This window comes from Somniosus microcephalus, chromosome 6 (assembly GCF_052327205.1).
Source record: "Somniosus microcephalus isolate GS21.2 chromosome 6, FLI_Smic_1.0, whole genome shotgun sequence".
Taxonomy (NCBI): domain Eukaryota; kingdom Metazoa; phylum Chordata; class Chondrichthyes; order Squaliformes; family Somniosidae; genus Somniosus; species Somniosus microcephalus.
In genome coordinates, this window is record NC_140992.1 from 13,302,213 (window position 1) to 13,324,140 (window position 21,928).

At 41.6% G+C, this 21,928-nt stretch overlaps 1 protein-coding gene across 1 annotated transcript; it reads left to right on the forward strand.

Annotated features, from left to right (window-relative positions):
• Positions 1-425: 425 nt before the first annotated feature.
• On the forward strand, positions 426-6,083 carry LOC147115481 (extracellular calcium-sensing receptor-like). The gene is made up of 5 exons (XM_085989430.1): positions 426-698; positions 2,202-3,029; positions 3,655-3,879; positions 4,840-4,963; positions 5,066-6,083. The coding sequence occupies exons 1-5, from the start codon at positions 441-443 to the stop codon at positions 5,965-5,967; spliced, it is 2,337 nt and encodes a 778-aa protein (XP_085845556.1). The 5' UTR covers positions 426-440; the 3' UTR covers positions 5,968-6,083.
• The last annotated feature ends 15,845 nt before the right edge of the window (positions 6,084-21,928 follow it).

Genomic DNA, 21,928 nt, shown 5'->3' on the forward strand with positions numbered 1-21,928 from the left:
GGTGACCATGAAACTACTGGATTGCAGCAAAAAAAGCATCTGGTTCACTAATGTCCTTTAGGGAAGGAAATCGTCCGTCCTTACCTGGTCTGGCCTATATGTGACTCCAGACCCACAGCAATGCGTTGACTCTTAACTGCCCTCTGAAATGACCCAGCAAGCCACTCAGTTGTACCAAACTGCTACTGCAGCAGTTCAGGAAGGCGGCTCACCACCACCTTCTCAAATGCAGTTAGGGATGGGCAATAAATGCTGGTCCTGTGAACGAATAATTTGGAATTACTTAATAAACGTATCTCAGTTACTATGACGCTCTACTAATAATACACTCACACAGGTAGAAATAGTACACTTGGACAAATATCACATGACTGTTACCAGTTTGCTGCTGTTTGTGTTTTTGTAGATTTGATTTCAGAGAATTTCGCTTTGTGCGGGCAATGATGTTTGCCATTGAAGAAATAAACGGAAACCCTACACTGCTCCCCAATACTACACTGGGTTACCAGATTTACGATTCCTGCGGCATGCCATCCTTGTCTATAAAAGCAGCCTTTGAGATTTTGGACGGGCAAAAGGAAGCTCAGTCAGAGGATTACTGCAGAAATATCTCCGATGTCTACGCTATTGTTGCTGATTCTGGGTCCTCCCAATCTGCCGCTGTCGCAAGGTTAATCAGTCCTTTCAGAATCCCCATGGTAAGCTACTTTGTAGGAATTTACGACAATACAGTGTTCATTGGGAAATCCCTAGAGCCATTTTCAGCAAGAAATATAAAGGTTGATTAATATGACACAACTTTACATCTCTTTCCAACGTTATAATAAAATCAAGCAGTATAAACGTTTAAACGAAGATATGCAACATTGTAATATGTGTGGAACAGCATGGATCTCTTACTATCATTTCATTAATTGTTCTGCCACCATTGTGGGTACAGAATAATAAATGGTAAACAGTGTATATAATGTAATCATTATTCCTCTCCTGCTGCCCAATCTTTTGAATTAGAGATGATCAAATATTTATTTGGAATTCATCATTTTCCTAGTAAGTAAAAAAAAACAAATATTGAACTAGTGGTATGTTATTGAATAAACTTGTCATTGAGTGAGTGCTGCACAGGGAAGTTGTACAACTGTTCCCAGGGCTATCCTTACAATCCAACACTCACCAGCAATTGCCTTCCAATTGGTTTCAACTTTTATGTCCCCGGTTCCCATTTTATATTGTGAAAAGCTTCAGGTTATATTTCAATTCATTATTTATAGCACATTTTATTCTGTGCGTCTATTGGTTGCTTTACATCTCTTTGGTAAATCGTCATTGTTTGTGTACCCATTGTGCCCCGCGTCATTTTGTAAGAGCTCTGCTCCGAGGAGATGTCAAATGCCCACAGTTTTAGGTACACGTTTTGGGATCACAGCATATGGAGACCACCCCTCACCCCCATTCCCCATCTGATTTACTGGAGGATACAATATGTAGTGAAATTGTTGTGAAATTTTACCGCTTGTCATCAAGCATAATTATTTATCCCTTTGTCTCAACCTTTAATATATTGAAAAGGCATAAATTATAATCTTGGTTATATTCCAAACTACTTCCTTGAATGAGTGCTTTGAATGCAAAATGTAATAGTCCTTGGCAATCGTTTACCATCAGGCTGGAGGCATTTTAAGAATTACTCGACACAGCTTCCCACATTACAACAGTGACTACACTTCAAAAGTACTTCATTGGCTGTAAAGCGCTTTGGGATGTCCTGAGGTCGTGAAAGGCGCTATAGAAATACAAGTCTTTTTTATAACGGAATGAACATTAAAAATGGCTATTTTTCTTCAGACACAAATGCACATTCTAAACATTTGCGTCTTGACAGTGAGTGTCAGGCAGTCTTTTAAAACGGGACTATAACAGACAAACCCAATTCTGTTCTCATCCGACGTTCGCATGCACTCACTTTCCAGCATGGGTCACTGGATGGTGATTAGGAACCAGCTGCCGTGTCCCTGCTGCCACACCGGCTGGATTCGGCCAACGAAGATCGGTCCAGGGTTAAAGGCCTACCTCCCTGCTCTGTACAGCCTATTACTGTATGAACAGGGCAGCGGATTTGACTGCTGATACATTGGGGATCTGTAGTAATTCTTCCAAATGATGAATATACTGATTATTTTAACATTTTGATTTCCTCACAGGTAAGTTATTTTTCAACCTGTGCATGTTTAAGCAACAGAAAGGAATATCCGTCATTTTTCAGAACAATACCGAGTGATTACTTTCAGGCCAGAGCTTTAGCCCAACTCGTGAAACGTTTTGGATGGACCTGGATTGGGACAATCAGGAGTGACAATGACTATGGTAACTTTGGAATGCAAGCGTTCACAGAAGCCGTGGAACAGCTAGGGGTCTGCATTGCCTTTTCCGAGTCGTTTTATAGAACGTACCCCAGGGAAAAGCTACTTAAATCTGTGAGTGTTGTAAAGAAATCAAGCACAAAAGTCATTGTGGCCTTCGTTGCTGAAGGAGATATGGCCATTTTGCTAAAAGAGATCGCAAGGCAAAATATCACAGGCATACAATGGATAGGAAGCGAAGCGTGGATTTCCACACCTATCCTTCCCTCAGGAGAAAGCAGGAGATTCCTTACTGGAGCGATAGGAATCGCAATACCGAAAGTAAATATACCTGGTTTTAAGGAATTTCTAATTCAGATTCACCCGTCGGCATACCCAGGAAATATTTTACTGAAAGAATTTTGGGAAACAACTTTTAGTTGCCGTCTAAGCTTATCAGAAAATAAGACAACTGAAACGGAGCGAACTTCTGAATGTACAGGCAAAGAGAGCTTGCAAACAATTAAGAATACGTACACCGATGTGTCTCACTTGAGAGTTACGTACAACGTGTACAAAGCAACATATGCTATAGCCCATGCTCTGCACAATATGCTCGCATGCGGAAGTGTTAAAGGAGCATTCACGAATAACACTTGTAAAAATATTCCCATTTTCCAATCACAACAGGTACGGAAAATACATTGCAGTAAAAAAATTCTGGTATATAGTGCTCTAATAATAAGGGAAGGGTAGAATAGGGCTGTGTTACTGGACTGGTAATCCAGAGATCTGGACTAATGGTCCAGAGACCGAAGTTCAAATCCCACAACGACAACTGTCGAATATTTTTTTAATTCAATAAATCTGGATTAAAATGCTAGTATCAGTAATAGTGACCATGAAACTACCACATTGTCATTAAAAAAACAATCTGGTTCACTAAGATCCTTTAGGGAAGGAAATCTGCTGCCCTTGCCCGGTCTGGTCTATATGTGACTCCAGACCCACAGCAATATGATTGACTCGTAACTGCCCTCTGAAATGGCCTAGCAAACCACTCAGTTGTATCAAACCACTAGCACTGTGTGAGTATCTTCACCTCATGGACGGCAGTGGTTCAAGAAGGCGGCTCACCACCACCTTCTCAAGGGCAATTAGGAATGGGCAATAAATGCTGGCCTTGCCAGCGATGCCACATCCCATGAATGAATAAAAAATGCATAGTCATGGCAAGAAACAAAACAAAATTGCAAGGCCTCTGCACAGCAAGATATTTTGTATACCTCATGCTCTTTGATTTGTTTCTATAAAGCTTTTACAGTACTTAAAAACGGTCACTTTCACAACTAAGACTGGTGAAACTGTGTACTTCAATGAAAATGGGGATCCAGTTGCAACCTATGACATTGTAAACTGGCAGAGCACTATGGGTGGTGCTGATGTAGTAACTGTCGGATATTATGATGGATCTGCAACTCCAGGCCAAGAATTCATCATAAGCGAAGAAGCAGTTGTTTGGAGTGAAGGCCAGAGGAAGGTAATCAAAGATAGCTTCAAACATGAAAACAAATTGTAATCCTTGACATTGTTCTGAAATATCTAATAATATCTTCATCGCAAAATAAGGAATTTATAAACAAAAGAAGCTTTAGGAACATGAAAAGGCTGAAAGGCCCAAGAAACGTGTACAATTTTTGATAACTAACTCTCACCTATCCATCTTCTGATCATAGTTAACTCCCCTCCTGCGCTATCTCCAGAAACACATCTAACTGTCCCATCATACTTTGAATGAGAACATTCTGGTTGACTTCACATGCTATTCCTAATTTTAAAAGTGTCCTCTGGCATTTGAACCTTTTTGTCTCCGTGAACAATTTGTCCGAATCAACTTTCTCAATCTCTTTATAAGCATGAAAACATTACCATAATCACATCAAAGTCTCATTTCTTGCAAGGAAAATAAGTCTGACTTCGCTAACATTTCCTGATAAATTATATTGCCAGCATTTCTCCCCTCTAGCTTGTTTCATGTTTCCCAGAATCCATTGCAATTAATGCTGTACGGATATTAATATTTTTCTTTACTGACAGGGTCTGATGTTGGTCTGATCTCCAGCAGATCAGTTCTAAATGATCTAATGTTGATGAGCTAGAGAAGGCTTTGCAAATTCTGATCCCTATCCAATTAATCTTCCTGGAATTCCTGTTTGTGTGGATGTAGGGTGAGTGTAGACCAGGATAGCAATCATTGTCCAGATTTACACATCACACTTTCTAACGCAGGTCACCTCATGTTGCCCCTTACATGACCATGGGCATTTCATCCAATTTTAGGATCCCTGCCATTCTTTGGCTAATTCCCCACAGACCAGGAATCAAACCTGGATCCTGCAGGGCATTGTGACTTTTGCTACACTAGACTGTGCGTCTGATCACTAGACCATGTTCAGGATCTTGCAAAGCTCCAAACATATTTTTCTCTTCTTTACATAAGGTACCACAGGCAGTTTGTTCTGAAAGCTGTACCTCTGGAACAAGGAAAGCTGCCCGAAAAGGACAGCCCATTTGCTGCTTTGATTGTATAGAATGTGCTGAAGGTGAGATCAGTAATGTTACAGGTATGTAAACATATATATTTGCTGTTCTACGTGTTCTAATCTATTTGTATTGATGTATTTTCTAAAAAGAGGATTTATTTAATTCACTTTTACTTTTTATAGATTCAATAATGTGCCTAAGATGCCCTTGGGATTATTGGTCTAATCAACATCGAGACCAATGTATACCAAAGATAACCGAATTTCTTTCCTTTGAGGAGATCATGGGGATTGTTTTAGTGACACTGGCATTAACTGGAACCAGCTTCACAGTGACTGTAGCCATAATTTTTTATATTCACAGGAACACTCCCATTATTAAAGCGAACAACTCTGAATTAAGCTTTCTTCTTCTTTTTGCTTTAACCCTGTGCTTTCTATGCTCAATAACATTCATTGGGGAACCTTCACGCTGGTCTTGCATGCTCCGTCACACAGCATTTGGTATTGCTTTTGTTCTCTGTATTTCTTGTGTTTTGGGCAAAACATTTGTTGTGATGATGGCCTTTAATGCAACCCTTCCCAACAATAACATGATGAAGTGGTTTGGACCTACACAACAACGCCTGGCTGTTTTCAGCCTTACACTTGTACAATGCCTAATATGCACTGTCTGGCTAATTACATCACCACCTTATCCATGGAAAAACGTTGATTATTTTAAAGACGTAATTATTCTAGAATGTGATGTTGGGTCTGCGACAGCCTTTTACTGGGTACTTGGTTACATTGGATTTCTGTCTTGTGTTTGCTTTGTGGTTGCCTTTCTAGCCCGTAAACTGCCAGATAATTTCAACGAGGCTAAATGTATTACTTTTAGCATGCTTATCTTCTGTGCTGTTTGGATAACCTTCATTCCAGCTTATGTAAGCTCCCCTGGAAAATACACCGTAGCTGTAGAAGTGTTTGCTATTCTGGCATCCAGCTTCGGCCTACTTGTCTGCATTTTTGCTCCTAAATGTTACATTATCCTACTAAAACCAGAGAAGAATACGAAGAAGCATTTGATAGGTATAGTAGCTTGAAAAACAACATTAGTACTTTTCATGTATCCTGTAATAGACCTTTGTAGCAATTTCTTTGTTTTATCAGAATGATACCAGGGCTAAAAGGGGTAAATTATTCCAATTAATACAGCAGATTAAGGGGTGATCTAATCAAGATGTTTTGGGTGATTAAAAGAGTTGATAGAGTAGATAGAGATAAACTATTTCCTCCAGTGGGGGAATCAATTCAATTCAATTCAATTTTATTTGCCATGTGTAACCAGTACAAGTACAATTACAATGGAATGCTTACTCCCCGTAGGGACACGTCAGCTATTCATACAGCGCCGTGTTCAGAAAGTCAATACAATGGCTTCCAGTGGCAGTGGGAGCACGATGTCCCTCAGCCACTCCATCCTCCTCGTCACTGCGGCCTCCTCCTCACTGTTGCCGGCTCCAAGTGGTGGCCTCCTTCTCCCGCTCACGATCCGACCTCTGGCCACCATGCCCGGCTCCCCTCCTCCCAGTCGGACTGCGAGTTTCCCGCCATGGAGCTGCCAGCCGACGTGCTGCAGCGGGTTGTCGTGACTGCTGCTGCTGCTCGTTGCGCTGCGCTGCCTCCGCCCGACTCGTCGAACACATCGTCGGGATGTGAATGTTCCAGTCACCACGGCCTCCTCCTCACTGTCGCCGGCTCCAACAGAATCAAGAACAAGGCAGCAGTACCTTAAAATTAGAGCTAGGTCATTCAGGGGTAAAGTCAGGAAGCACTCGTTCACACAAAGATTGGCCGAAATCTGGAACTCTCTCACCCAAAACACGTTGAGACAGGATCAATTAAAAATGTCAGAACTGCGATTGATTGATTGATTTTTATTAGGTAAGGATATGGAACCAAGGTGGCTAAATGGAGTTAAGATACTTAACTGCCTTCAGCAATTGAATGGCAGAACAGGCTCGAGTGGTTGAATGCCCTCCTCCGGTTCCTGTATTCCTATATGCAAAGAAATGGCAGACCAATTAAATACATACTTTGGTTCTGTCTTCACAAAGGAGGACACAAATAACCTCCCAGAGATGTCGGGGAACATAGGGTCTAATGAGAGGGAGGAACTGAATGAAATCAGTATTTGTAGGGAAATGGTGTTAAGGAAATTGACAGGATTGAAGGCCGATAAATCCCCAGGGCCTGATAATCTGCATCCTAGGGTACTTAAACAAGTGGCCCTAGAAATAGTAGGTGCATTGCTGGTCATCTTCCAAAATTCTATAGATTCTGGAACAGTTCCTATGGATTGGAGGGTAGCTAATGTTACCCCACTATTCATAAAAGGTGGTAGAGAGAAAACGGGGAATTATAGACCGGTAAGCCTGACATCGCTAGTGGGGAAAATGCTAGTGTCCATTATAAAAGATGTAATAGCAGAGCACTAGGAAAACAGTAAAAGGATCGGACAAAGTCAACATTGATTTACAAAAGGTAAATCGTGCTTAACTAATCTACTGGAATTTTTTGAGGATGAAACTGGTAGAATAGATAAGGGAGAACCAGTGGATGTGGTATATTTGGACTTTCAGAAGGCTTTCGATAAGGTCCCGCATAAGAGATTAGCATGTAAAGTTAATGCACATGGGATTGGGGGCAAGGTACTGACTTGGATAGAGAACTGGTTGGCAGACAGGAAGCAAAGAGTTGGAATAAACGGCTTTTTTTCCGAGTGGCAGGCAGTGACTTGTGGGGTACCGCAGGGATCGGTGCTAGGACCCCAGCTATTCACAATATATATCAAGGATCTAGACGAGGGAACTAGATGTAATATCTCCAAGTTTGCAGATGACACAAAGCTGGGTGGGTGTGTGTGCTGTGAGGAGGATGCTGAGAAACTCCAGTATGATTTGGACAGGTTGGGTGATTGGGCAGATGTGTGGCAGATGCAGTATAATGTGGATAAATGCGAGGTTATCCACTTTGGTGGCAAAAACAGGAAGGCAGATTATTATCTGAATGGCAATAGATTGGGAGAAGGGGAAGTGCAACAAGACCTGGGTGTCCTTGTACACCAGTCGCTGAAGGTAAGCATGCAGGTGCAGCAGACGGTTAAGAAGGCAAATGGTAGTTGGCCTTCGTAGTGAGAGGGTTCGAGTACATGAACAAGGATGTCTTGCTGCAGTTGTACAGGGCCTTGGTGAGACCACATCTTGAGTATTGTGTGCAGTTTTGGTCGCCTTATCTGAGGAAGGATGCTCTTGCCATGGAGGGAGTGCAGCGAAGATTCAGCAGACTGATACCTGAGATGGCAGGAATGACGTATGAGGAGAGATTGGGTTGATTGGGCTTATACTCGCTGGAGTTTAGAAGAATGAGAGGGGATCTCATTGAAACTTACAAAATTCTAACAGGACTTGACAGACTAGATGCAGGAAGGATGTTCCCGATGGCGGGGGAGTCCAGAACCAGGGGTCACAGTCTAAGGATAAGGGGTAATCCATTTAGGACTGAGATGAGGAGGAATTTCTTCACCCAGAGAGTGGTGAACCTGTGGAATTCTCTACCACAGAAGGCAGTTGAGGCCAATTCATTAAATATATTCAAGAAGGAGTTAGATATATTTCTTAAGGCTAAAGGGATCAAGGGGTATGGGGAGAAAGCAGGGACAGGGTACTGAATTTGGATGATCAGCCATGATCTTATTGAATGGCGGAGCAGGCTCGAGGGGCCGAATGGCCTACTGCTGCTCCTATCTTCTATGTTTCTATGCAAGTTATTTCAACATTAAACTTGCGTTTGTAATTAATAAAGATTCAGATTGGCATTCTATGAAAATTATGTAGGCAGATTATATAAATGACAAACATTCAATAATAGTCTAATATTTCTGGTCTTTTCAAATATGCTATTAATGTATCTGTTTCCTTATTTGAATAGTACACACCATTGTTTCAGCATTGTATTAATCATCTTTTCTGCTGCATGTTTGTGATTATAGAAACTGAACATTCACTCCATAAGAAGACCTTTCTAATAACTCAAGCTGTAACCCATAGTTTGGCTGGAAATTATTCTGCAGGATATTCTTTCACAAATGTTTAATTTGCTTATATTAAATCTCTTTAATTGTTACTGTGACATTACCTTGTTTGTACTTGGGATCACACCTGTACTTTGACTTGCACAATTACCTCTGGTCTTAGCATGTCTGTGGAAAAGTGGGAATAGTTTGATGTGCTGTAACAAGCTACTGATGGGTCAAGTGAATGTACCCATGGGCTGCACCTTACACCTCTTTGATTCCAATTAACCACTTGTACTTTTAAAAATTCTAGCCTAAAGTCTCTTTCTTGACTCCAGTGTTTGTTTCCATCACAGCTGTATATACATATATAAGGGAAAATAGACAGAAAAAAATTAGAACATAAAAAAAATTAGCAATGTTAAAGATAAAATCATATGAAATGACAAAGGGGAATTAAAACACTTACAAGTAAGGGGAAAGTAATATAGAATAGCACGAATAGTAAAATAATAAGTTGCGCCAAAAGAAATAATGGGAATTGGAAATAAAAAGAGAAAATGCAATTTGTGGCTCTGGTTAAACGGGATGCTTCAATACTTTCTGGACATCATGCAGCACCTTTTGTTAATAAAGCATGATATATGGGAACAACCAAAAATGTGATGGACTGTATCTTCACTGCTATCTGATTCATAGAAACATAGAAACATAGAAGATAGGAGCAGGAGTAGGCCATTCGGCCCTTCGAGCCTGCTCCGCCATTCAACGAGATCATGGCTGATCATCCAAACCCTAGCACTCGGTCCCTACACCGACAGCCATCCCACACAAACCCTATCCCCGTAACCCCGTAACCCCACGTATTTAATCGCCACGTAGTAACATCACAGACCCCAACATAAGCAAGTTTTTGATTTGAGTTTTTTCTAATCTATTGATACATGTCTCTCGTATGGTGATCAGAGCCATCTAATCACCTCCCCCCCACCCCCGCCACACCACCTAAGTGGATTGATGTGCTAGGGAAGATAATCCAATTAAGAAAAGTGTGTATTCCCTAAGAAGAACCAAGAGTAATTCTTCAAGATTCATTTTAGCTCATTCGTAGCTCACTGTCAGTGATTTGCCAGCATGTCAAGAACAGCCTCTATGCAAATTGAACAACAAGCTCATGAGGGGCATGCCACCCATCCAAATATGGTCGTTGCCAAAGCTTTGGTGGCACAGCAAAACAATGACATACAGGTGAACACAGCAGCACAAGTAATGCCACTGTCATGCCACCGCATAGTCAATCCCTAGCGTCATTCACAACTCAGCAACTTATTGCATTGCAGCAGGTGTGTTGTATGCAATGATGCAATGTATATCAATGTGTGGTTTCCAAAGGACAATTGCATGAAAACTTTGGTAGTACCAGTACATGGATGGGGAACACATCAGCGTACAATAAAGTCATAGCATAAAATTATACAAATGCAGAGTAGATTACTGAGCATATGAAAGAGAATGCCAGGCTGTCACTTCAAGTATAAACTTTATCACATCTCAGTTCTGAGTTCTAATGAATGGTCCTATTAGAAATATTAGCTAACATTTCCAGAACTTTCTGCTTTTATTAGGGGTAAATAATAAAATTTGGGAAAAACAGATTGACTCATTTATTAGTTGATTCTTCTAGTACCTCAGAAGGAATTTAAATTGAGTGTATAATTGTTTATATCTACCAAGGCATCATCTCCAAGGCTTGTTTAGGAAGACATCTATTATCGTCTTTCAGTTCCTGACCATAGAATTGGCATTGATGAAGCCTCGTATTTCTCACTTCTGGTTGTCAGTTTCCTTTTCAGTCTGAAAGAAAACTGGTGGGGAAACTGTTCTTGAGAGTTTCTTGTTATATTTTGGCTGCCTTCTCAGAGTCACCAATGTCCCATTTTTCTGTTATGTGCAAATTTAATGACTTGCATTTAAAGTATTATTACAGGTCACATACGTATATAAAGAAAAGGAGGGAATGCCTAAGGCCCTCCACTCAATACCTTCTTTCATTTTGACCTAATTCCCATTAAAATTATTTTATGCTTCCAATCTTTCACCCAACTACTAATCAAATTCCATGGAGCATAAATTCATCTTGTGCGATAGCACGAAACAGGCAAAACATTATCACCTGCATTTGCACTGCCACCCAAGATGAATTTATACTCCCATATCTCACCCTTACTTTGTAAAGGAGTCTCTCATGGTATATTTATTAAAAGCATTTTGTTTGTCATGGTCCTCTATATCATATGGTTTCCCCACATCCATTTTGATGTTATCGCCTTAATAAAGTTCATGAGCTTAGCTAAGTAAGCGCTATCACTTACTGCCTACGAAAACTATGGCCCAGAATTTGCGGTCAGTGGTGAAGTGACAAGCGATCGCTGTTGATCTTGAAGAAAGCTTCCCACAAAGATTTAGCAATCTTTCTGGCATCAATTCAGCTCTCCCAACCTTTGTTTGAATCTAGGGCCAAATCAAGCGAATCACCAGCAACAGTGATGTCATCAAGCTGGCTAAGCAGCCAATCACATTGAAGAATTTTCACAGACAGCAAATCAGGAAGTAAGATACAGAGATTATAATCCTTTTTAATATTTTACAGACAGCAAAATAAAGTTTGAGACATACACATAGGATTAAGGTAAAAGCTGAAGTATCATAAACAAACTTAAAAATATATATGTTAAAAATTTATATTAATGAAAAAAATTGAAATTCCACAAAGAAAAAAAAAGTTTTTCATGGCCAGAATGGTTGTTCAGCAGTCAGTACGCCGTTAGAAACCCAGTTACACCTCTTTCAAAAAGGCTTAACATTTTAAGGGGTTTTAACAGCGGTATTCCACTGTAAAAGTGGAAGCTTTAGTCAGTTCAAGTGATTTGAATTAATTGCCAGCTCTGGGGAGTTCCACAGTACCACCTGTGGTGGAGCAGGGAATGACTGACCACAACGTCTGGATTTTCATGTTTATCTGCGCATGCGCTAAATCCGGAAAGTGCTGTCAGTTTCAGAGGGCTAATGACAGTGAACTGACAATATTGCCGTCATTACCACCGTAAAATACAGGCCATTATTGGTTGTTATGTTTTAGGCTTTTTTTTTGCAGAGACCCCTCTATGTTTTCTGATTATTGATTTTATCATTTTTTTATAATTATTGAGGTCAGGCTTATAGGTCTGTCATTTCCAGGCATGACTCTGTTGCCTTTTTTTAAATGAATGATCCACTTTCTCCACTTTCCATCTATTGGAACCTTCTCTGTGTTCATTGGCACTCTAAAAATGGAATTCAGTGCTTTGCAAATGTTGTACCTTCCCTCTCTAAGTGACCTGGGTTATAGTTCAGCTGTGTCACACTTCAGGATTTTGGACGATGCCACCACAGGGAACTCTCTGGGAAATGTTACAATGTTTTTACGATTGAGCTAAACTCAGCTCTCGAAGGGTTAAATTCACAGATATCAGAGCTAGTATAGGACGTATGAGCCAGTTTGCTTGAAACGGTGGAAGAAAGTATAACATTCTAGTGATTGTGAAGGAATAAGCCATATTCAGAAAAATACACCATTCTATGAAAGAATTCTGATTAAACATGACAAACTAGGCTTGAAAAATCTAAAAGCCTCAACAATGGAAAAGCTGTAAAAGCTGTAAACAACATACAGGATATTGAGATAAGATAAGTTGTTGACACTGAATCAATAGCCTTATTGAAGCAGAAGATTAGAGGTTCCAGAAAGTCTGAAGCCTTGGAACGAACACAATGGTATATATCCTGTTAAAGTGTCTTAAACCAACACTTTGGAAAGAATCACATAAAGAAACATATGCCTTCGTAAAAATAACATCAAATGAAACACGGAGACATGAACCAGTGTTACAAACAGCTGAGGTAACTAAGAAGATAATGGTGCATCTGATTGAGGTGTTTTTAATTTACACATTGTAAAATGATACAAACAGAAGACTTTGGTAAGAATGACATCAAATAGATGCACCAGCCATCACATTGTTTTTATGATAAGTTTCGAACACCTAAGGTAGAGACATGGGCCCAGAAATTCGGGTCGGGGGCTTCCCGCGGGTGCAAGCCCCGGACCTGCACATACCTTGCTCGCCGGCAGCTCAGCTGTAGGGCCCCGTGGAATTCCGCTCCGGGACCTGGCCCAGCTGCTGGCACGCATTGCTTGCATATCCCAGAGGCGTAGTTAGTGCGATGCGTCCCCATGGGCAGCCAATCGGAGGAGGGAAAAGCCCATTCATAAGATTGACAGGTAGACCTGTCAAAACTTATAAATACTACGGGCCCAAAATAGCAGTAAACCTTCAAATACATTTTTAAAAGAACACTTTTTAAATAAACTATAAATTACATTAAATAACTATTATAAACAATAATTAAAATTTTTGAAAAAAATGATTTTTTATTATAACGGGGCTAAAAATAAACTTACCTTGCTTTAAAGTATTTAAAAATAATAAACCTGTGGGAAAAATGTTTTAATTTTAATTAATTGACCACTTACCTTGCAAAAAGCAGGCCTTACGCCTGCTTTTTAAATGTGTAAATCCTGCAGGCTTACCCTCCCGGGAAAACCTGTAAAAAAAAACTAAGTTCAAAGCGCACGCGCAGCCTCTCCTGCACGCGCGTTCAACCTCTGAACCTCTTCGTTCAGAGGAACGGAAGTGCCGGTTTCCAGCGCATGCGCAGTGCATGCAGGAAACCGGCAATTCCATTCAGCCTCCGGGTGAGTACCCTATGCGTACTCACCCAGGGAGAGCCGAATTTCTGGGCCATGATTCTTAATGTTACCAGCTGAAATGACTGTAAAAATAGCAGGGGCCAACAGAAAAATGAGTAGAGATAATTAGCTTACATCAGCAGAAAACTTCAAAGGATATACCACTGAGAAAGGGTATAAAAATTGGACTTTCAAATGGGAAGACAGATTCGCTTGAAGGGGCAAAGCGATTCTCAGCTTCAGGAGGCAAGCTCTGTAAGTCTTCAATTGAGTCTCGGGGATCAAGGTACTTGTGTTTGATTTTGGTGGATATCCTGGAATGAGACTAAGAAATGTAAAAATGTCACGAAGTTAAGATTTGAGAATAAGGATCTCTGATAATAAGGTTGTAAAAGCTTTTTGTATTTGGAACTGTTAATTCTTCTTATCATGTCCACGGACAGTCTATACATAGCCCAGCCAGAACTGGACACATTTTTGTGCCTTGTTGTTGAATTCAGCAAGATCTGCAACAGTGCAGGGTTCCTCTAACGATGGACATTGCAGGAGATGTTGCATAGTCTGTGCCTCAGTTCCACATTCACAAGTTGTCGGGCTGGTTGAATATCCCCATTTGCTTAGTGACACCTTTGAGCAACCTACACCGGTCCTAAGTCTGTTAAGGCACTTCCAGGTTGCCCAGTTGCAATTACCTCCTGGGGGAAGGCTTTCATCAAGTAAAATTTCCATCGCTGGGGGTTGTTTAAGACTGGCAAGCCGGTCTTTCCACAAGGCGATGCGGGCTTCAGATGAGGTTGATTGTAATGGAACAACACTGTTCATGAAGCTCTTTCTTGACTTTAGGCAGCTGGGTGTAGGTGTATGACAATGCAGAGGGTGTCTCTCATCTGATGTTTGATGGAGTCATTCTTTCTTGCTGGCTACCGTTCTTCTTATATCAGGGGGAGCGATACCCGCCAGGATATATAGGCTGTTGGTGTTTGTTGGTTTTAAGCAACCTGTGATAAATCGGCAGCTTGCATTCAGAACGGCATCCATCTTCTTGGCATGAGTAGACCTTTCCCATGCAGGGCAGGCGTATTTGGCAGTGGAATAGCAAAGAGCAAGTGCACTGGTTCGCAATGTTTTCGGGCTTGTTCCCCATCTTGTGTTAGTGAGCTTATTCAGGATGTTGTTTCGTACGCTCACTTTTGCCTTTGTGTTCTCGATGTGGTTCTTGAAGGTGAGGCATCGGTCAAGGGTGACTCCTAAGTAGATAGGGTGCTCGCAATGCGTCAGTATTGCTCCACATCAGGTTACTTTCAGCTGGCGTTTGGCTTCACGGTTTCTGAGGTGGAATGCACAAACTTGTGTCTTTGATGGGTTTGCGCGAAGGTGGTTTTCTTCATAGTAGGATTTTAGTCCCTCCAAGGCCTCAGAAAGCGGTTTCTCCATGGTGTTAAAATCAGTGCTTTGGGCAGTGACACATAAGTCATCAGCATATATAAAACGGCGTGTAACACCGTCTATAGGTTGGTCATTCGTGTAGATGTTGTACAGCAGCGGTGCAAGCATGCTTCCCTGAGGAAGACCATTCTTCTGAATACGCCACCTGCTGCGCTTCCCACCTAGTTCAACATAGAACCAGCGATTCTGAAGCATGCTTCCTAACAGCTCTGTTAATGTCGCAATTGAATCACCAACTCTAATTATATGTCGGTTCTTTAATAAATCTATATATTTTTTAGAATTGTCTCACATAGTACTTCTGTATCAAACTCACAAACTCAATCTCTGTACACTCTTTGGTGAGGAGTTGCAGAATTCTGGGGGAGTTTTCTGGACCCTCATAATATCCGGAAGGTTACAGTCTAGCTAAACTTATTAACAGTGCTATCTGGAGGATGGTAACATCTTCAGGCTGTTCCTTTCCTTTAGGGAGAGATAGTCTGGACCTTTAGACCCAATTAAGTGTCTTTAGGATTTGGCTACCTCTGACGTTAGTTGAAAGTGAATGTCTGGGGAATATGCCTGATCTGAGGTAGCCTGAAAGGGGCTAGGACTAGTAATAATCCCTTCATGTTCACACTCATTGCTGCTGTGAGAAATCTGTTTGAACTCAGCAGGATGTAGGGTTAATTGCCAGGTGAGCTGATGGATTCCATTCTTGGGTGGTTAAGCAGAAAGCTGTAAGAACCTTTACTGAGACAACAAATTAGAAGTGCTGGAAGATAGTTAGAAGATTAAGTCAAGTAAGGTGCCCCACTAATTTGGTGAATATTTTCATTATTTGGTATAGTTATTCAAAGATAAGCTGCACTGATTGAATTAGGTGAATCTGATCATAACGTTTGCCCTGTCTGTTCACTTACTTTGAAATAAGGAAGGTTAACAATTTGCATAAACCGTTCCCTCAGCAAGTGTTTGTTTGGACCACCTTTGGAGAGATTAAAGAAGTGCACATGAAAAGTATGAAAATCTGGTTCAGATCACAAGTGGGTATTATTGGCTCAGAATTTGCAGGAGCGGGGTATTTCACAGCCTGCCCTGTTAGTTAGATTTGTTCCTGCACCATTTAGCTCAAAAATGCTTTGCCCACAAGGTTGCTGGAAGTGCGAGCTGATAACAGCGAGAACAACTGAACATCTGGGACCATGGTGAACAAGGGGACAAACAGTGTATCTCCTTAACCAATGAGATTGAGAACTAAACAGAGGAAGGACTGAGAAGGAGGGTGAATTAGAGTGTGTGAATTCAATATCAAATAAGGTACAAAAGATTGGATTAAGAGAGAGAAATAAAATTCAGAAAGGAAAAGTAAGCCATTTAAAAGAAAATAATAATTTGCCGTTTTTAAAATCTCCAACAACAATTCACAACCTGAAGGAATGTGATTCCACATTGTAATTGTTCAGTTCTAGGCCAGCAAAGTTGATTGGCAGCCATTAACAATTATCACATCATTGTTAATTAATGTATTTAACTTTCTGTGGCGAATTTAATTGGCAATTAATGTGCAAATGCAGCAACTTTATGAAACTCACGAGAAAGTTGAGAATGAGCTGCCATTTTCACAAATGGTGCAAATCGCCCAGCAACTTGTGGCGATTTGCAATTCATGGGGTATCACTTCCTCACCACACATGGCTGGTTGATTTGTACATTAATAATGGTATGCATCATTCAAACGCCATTATTTTTATCAGCAAATTCTAGGCCATTGTTATACCCCAGGTTATGCGGCTGCAGAAGCAGATATTAAGCACTATGACTCAATCCCATAAAAATAGGGTACTAACCATTTACAGGAGTAACCAACATCACCAATCCTAAGAAGATATCCATGGCGGACCAGAATTTGTTGCTACCTGCCTTATGAGATTTCTTGGTTTTAGCTCTAGAAGCCTATTCAGGATGTGGCTTTATTAATATCAGTACCAGCACATAAATGGTGCTTTTTTGGTGTTGGGTGGAGTAGTTTTGGTGCCCTCCCTGGTATAAATGTCCAAAAAATAATTATTTAGCATATTATATATTTCCTGTTCCTCCTCATGTTCAACTTCATTTGAGTCCCTAGGATTTAAACTCCATTCCTTCCTACAATCTTGCTGTTATAGTATTGGAATAATAGTTTGTAATTATGTTTTGCATCTGCTCTAATGTCTTTTCCACCTTGGGGTGTTGATATTCCTCAACAAGGTTAGGATTGCCACTGAAAGTATTGTAATGAAGGTCTTTGACCTATTGTGAACCTATCACATTGTCCTGGGTTGAAAGCAATTACATGCTCACGTCAGATTTCCAATTCTGCTGATGCTCTTCATGGATGTCCACCTCTGTGTGGGAGGGGCGTGTTGCGCTGGCTCAGCAAGGCACTTGCTGCAACAGCTTCATGGGGTCGTCCATCAGTACCTCTTATTGCCCGGGGCAAATGAATGAACATTAACCTTGGGAAACTTTCTTCCAGGGGAGGGGTGTTTAGTCATCACTGTAATACAGCAAACTTACTGAAGCAATAGATCAAATGAAAAACATGTGGCAAAAATATTACAGATCATTCAAATACTGACAGTTACCCACATCTACAAGTAGAAGGTCAGGAAAAAAAGCTTTAAATAACTAGGCTAGTGCTGGAGGAAGGCAATCATTAACTGGAAAGGGGAAAGCTCCAACGTGCTATAGAATTGCACAATCTGACACTAGAGAGGGGAAAAGGAAACAACACAAAATGGAAGTTGAACAAATGACAAGCAACAACTGCATGAACATCCATTGGCAGCACAGGGTGTGGCTCCATTAGTCTAGTGAGCATCAGGCCCTGTAGATTCCAATCATAATTCATTACATAATTCCCAACAAAAACTTGCATTTATATAGCTTTAAAAGATGAACTTGCATTTATATAGCACCTTTCACGACCACCGGACGCCTCAAAGTGCTTTACAGTCAATGAAGTACGATTTGAAGTGGAGTTACTGTTGTAATGTGGGAAACACAGCTGCCAATTTGCGCACAACAAGGTCCCACAAACAACAATGTGATAATGACTAGATAATCTGTTTTTGCTATGTTGGTTCAGGAATAAATATTGGCCAGGACACCGGGGAGAACTCCCCTGCTCTTCTTTGAAATAGTGCCATGGGACCTTTTACATCCACCTGAGAGGGTAGATGGGGCCTTGGTTTAACGTCTCATCCGAAAGACGGCACCTCCGACAGTGCAGCACTCCCTCAGCACTACACTGCAGTGTCAGCCTAGCTTCATGTGCTCAAGTCCCTGGAGTGGGATTATGAACCCACAACCTTCTGACTCAAAGGCGAGTGTGCTGAGCCACAGCTGACACTTAATGGGTTATAGAATCATAGGGGGGATTTTTAACCTAAGAAAATGGGTGGGTTGGGGGCATGGGGGCAGTTAAATTCTTAAAAATGGAATTCCCGACCTGAACCCGTCTCCAACCCACCCACTTCCAATTTTAACGGAGGCGGGACGGGGCGGAGAGCCCACCCGCTCCCAGGAGGCAGGACATCAATTTAAATATTATAATGAGGCTGGAAGCCTCTTTTGTAACTTCCATTTTGTTTTTAACTGCTTGTGGACACGATTCATAAAACCCAAGATTTACAGTGCAGTGGGGACTGCTGGATCTAGGAGGTAGGTGTATTTACACCTCTCTCCTGGATCTAGGGTCCCTACCTAACCCACCTCCCGTGATCGGAGACGCCCCTCCTGAGGCCTCCAATCACCTCCCCCTCCCCAGGACATCCCCTCCCCCACGCCCCCACCGATGATGCTGAGGCCGGCCACGATCGTCCCTTCAACACCCCGATCACCACCCCCTGATCCTCTCTCTCCCCCCACCCCCCACCCCGATCATCTGCCCAAACCCCTCCCGATCCTTTTAACGGCCTGGCCCGACTCCTCCCTCCTTCCCTCCCACCTCTATGCAGCCTAGTGCCACAGGCCTACTCGCCCACAGACAGCCAGCCTCTCAATCTGGCTGCTTGTGGGTGAGAAACCAAGGCCTCGAATGCAAGTCAGGCCCTGCCATTAAAGTTAGCAGGGCCTCTGGAAAACCCAGCCTCACGGGTTTCCCGACCACCTCAGAACACCCACGTCCCCAACCCGCCCTCCTTCTTAAAATACATCCCATAGGCTCTTACATTTCAGAAGGAGGCCAGTCGGCCAATTGTGACTGTGGCAATGAATGAGTTATCCAATTAGTCGTACTCCCCCGTTCTTTCTTCAAAGCCCTGCAATTGTCTCCCCTTAAATATTTATCCAATTCTCTTTTGAAAGTTACTATTGAACCTGCTTCCACCGCCCTTTCAAACAACGCATTCCAGATCACAGCTACCCACTGCTCAAACAAAAAATTCCTCTCATCTCACTCTGACTCTTTTGCCAATTACCTAAAATCTGTGTCATCTGGTTACACACCTTTTTGTGACTGGAAACTACATCTCCTTATTTATTCTATCAAAACACTTCATGATTTTGAACGGCTCTATTCAATCTCCTATTAACCTTCTCTGCTCTAAGAACAATCCCAGATTCTCCAGTCTCTCCGCGTAACTGAAGTTCCTCATCCCTGCTATCATTCTAGTAAAGCTCCAAGGCCGTGACATCCTTCCTAAAGTTAAATCAAAGAGAAAGTTGGGCAATTTGCTATCGCCCATTTTGTGCTGCTGTTTAAGATTAATTTCACCTCCAGCGTCTTTACCGCTACAGCACTCCTGTTCAAGTGTTAACCTAGATTGTGTGTTCAAGTCTTTGGAATGAGGTTCAAACCTGCCTACCACCATCTGATTTAAAGGCCAGTGTGCTACCACTGAGCAAAGGCTGACACACACATTATATAAAACCCAGACGCTAAAAGTTTGATATAGTAAATGATAAAAAAGGTCTGTAGAACCTTGTTGAGTACTTATATATTCCAACATTATTAATCATATATCACATCAAATAAGTTTATTTCATAGAATCATAGAATGGTTACAGCACAGAAGGAGGCCATTTGGCCCGTCGAGCCCGTGCCGGCTCTCTGAAGAGCACTTCAGCAAGCCCCACTCCCCCGCCCTTTCCCCATAGCCCTGCAAATTGTTTTCCTTCAGTTAGTTATCCAATTCCCTTTAGAAAGTCACAAATGAATCTGCCGCCACCACCCTTTCAGGCAGTGCATTCCAGATCCTAACCACACGCTGCATAAACACGTTTTCCTCATGTTGCCTTTGATTCTTCTGCCAATCACCTTAAATCTGTGCCCTGTGGTTCTCGACACTTCCACCAATCGGAACAGTTTCTCCCTATCTACTCTGTCTAGACCCCTCATGATTTTGAACACCTCTATCAAATCTTCTCTCAATCTTCTCTGCTCTAAGGAAAACAACCACAGCTTCTTCAGTCTGTCCACATAACTGAAGTCGCTCATCCCTGGAACCATTCTTATAAATCTTTTCCACACCCTCTCTAAAGCCTTCACATTCTTCCTGAAGTGCAGTGCCCAGAATTGGACACAATACTCCAGTTGAGGCCAAACCATTGTTTTATAAAGGTTCAGCATAACTTCCTTGCTTTTGTACTATGCCTCTATTTATAAAGTCCAGGATCCCGTATGCTTTTTTAACCACTTTCTCAACCTGCCCTGCCACCTTCAAAGATTTGTGCATATATACCCCCAGGTCTCTCTTTTCATGCACCCCCTTTACAATTCTACCCATTAGTTTATATTGCTTCACCTCATTCTTCCCACCAAAATGTATCACTTCGCAGTTTTCTGCATTAAATTTCATCTGCCACGTGTTCACCCATTCCACCAGCCTGTCTATGTCCTCTTGAAGTCTATCACTATCCTCCTCACTGTTTGCTATACTTCCAAGTTTTGAGTCATCTGCAAATTTTGAAATTGTTCCTGTACACCCAAGTCCAAGTCATTAAGATATATCAAGAAAAGCAGTGGTCATAGTACCGACCCCTGGGGAACACCGCTGTATACCTTCCTCCAGTCCGATAAACAACCGTTCACGCACTGTTTCCTGTCACTTAGCCGATTTCATATCCATGCTGCCACCCATGGGCTTCAACTTTGCTGTCAAGCCTATTATGTGGCACTTTATCAAATGCCTTTTTGTAGTCCATGTACACCACATCAACCACGTTGCCCTCATCAACCCTCTCTGTTACCTCATCAAAAAGCTCAATCAAATTAGTTAAACACGATTTGCCTTTAACAAATGCTGGCTTTCCTTAATTAATCCTCATTTGTCCAAGTGACTGTTGATTTTGTCCCAGATTATTATTTCCAAAAGCTTCCTCACTACCGATATTAAACTGACTGGCTGTAGTTGCTGGGTTTATCCTTACACCCTTTTTGAACAAGGTTGTAATATTTTCAATTCTCCAGTCCTCTGGCACCAGCCCTGTAGCCAAGGAGGATTGGAAGATTATGGCCAGTAGCACCACTCACGCAATTCAGAGGTTAATGTAAGGTAACAATTAAAATGTTTTGGGAATTTGAATTAAGTATGTATATTTTAATCTGTTACTCGGCTGGGTGCCCAAAGTGCGAAAAATGCTTCAGGCACCAGACGTAACCTGGATGATATTTTGATGTAACCTCCACTCACACCTTTCGTGGATTAATGTAAAGTAACAATGAAATTTCTTTGGGGATTTGGAGAGATTAGTCCAGTTTAATTAACTTGCTGTAATCGAGCATGTG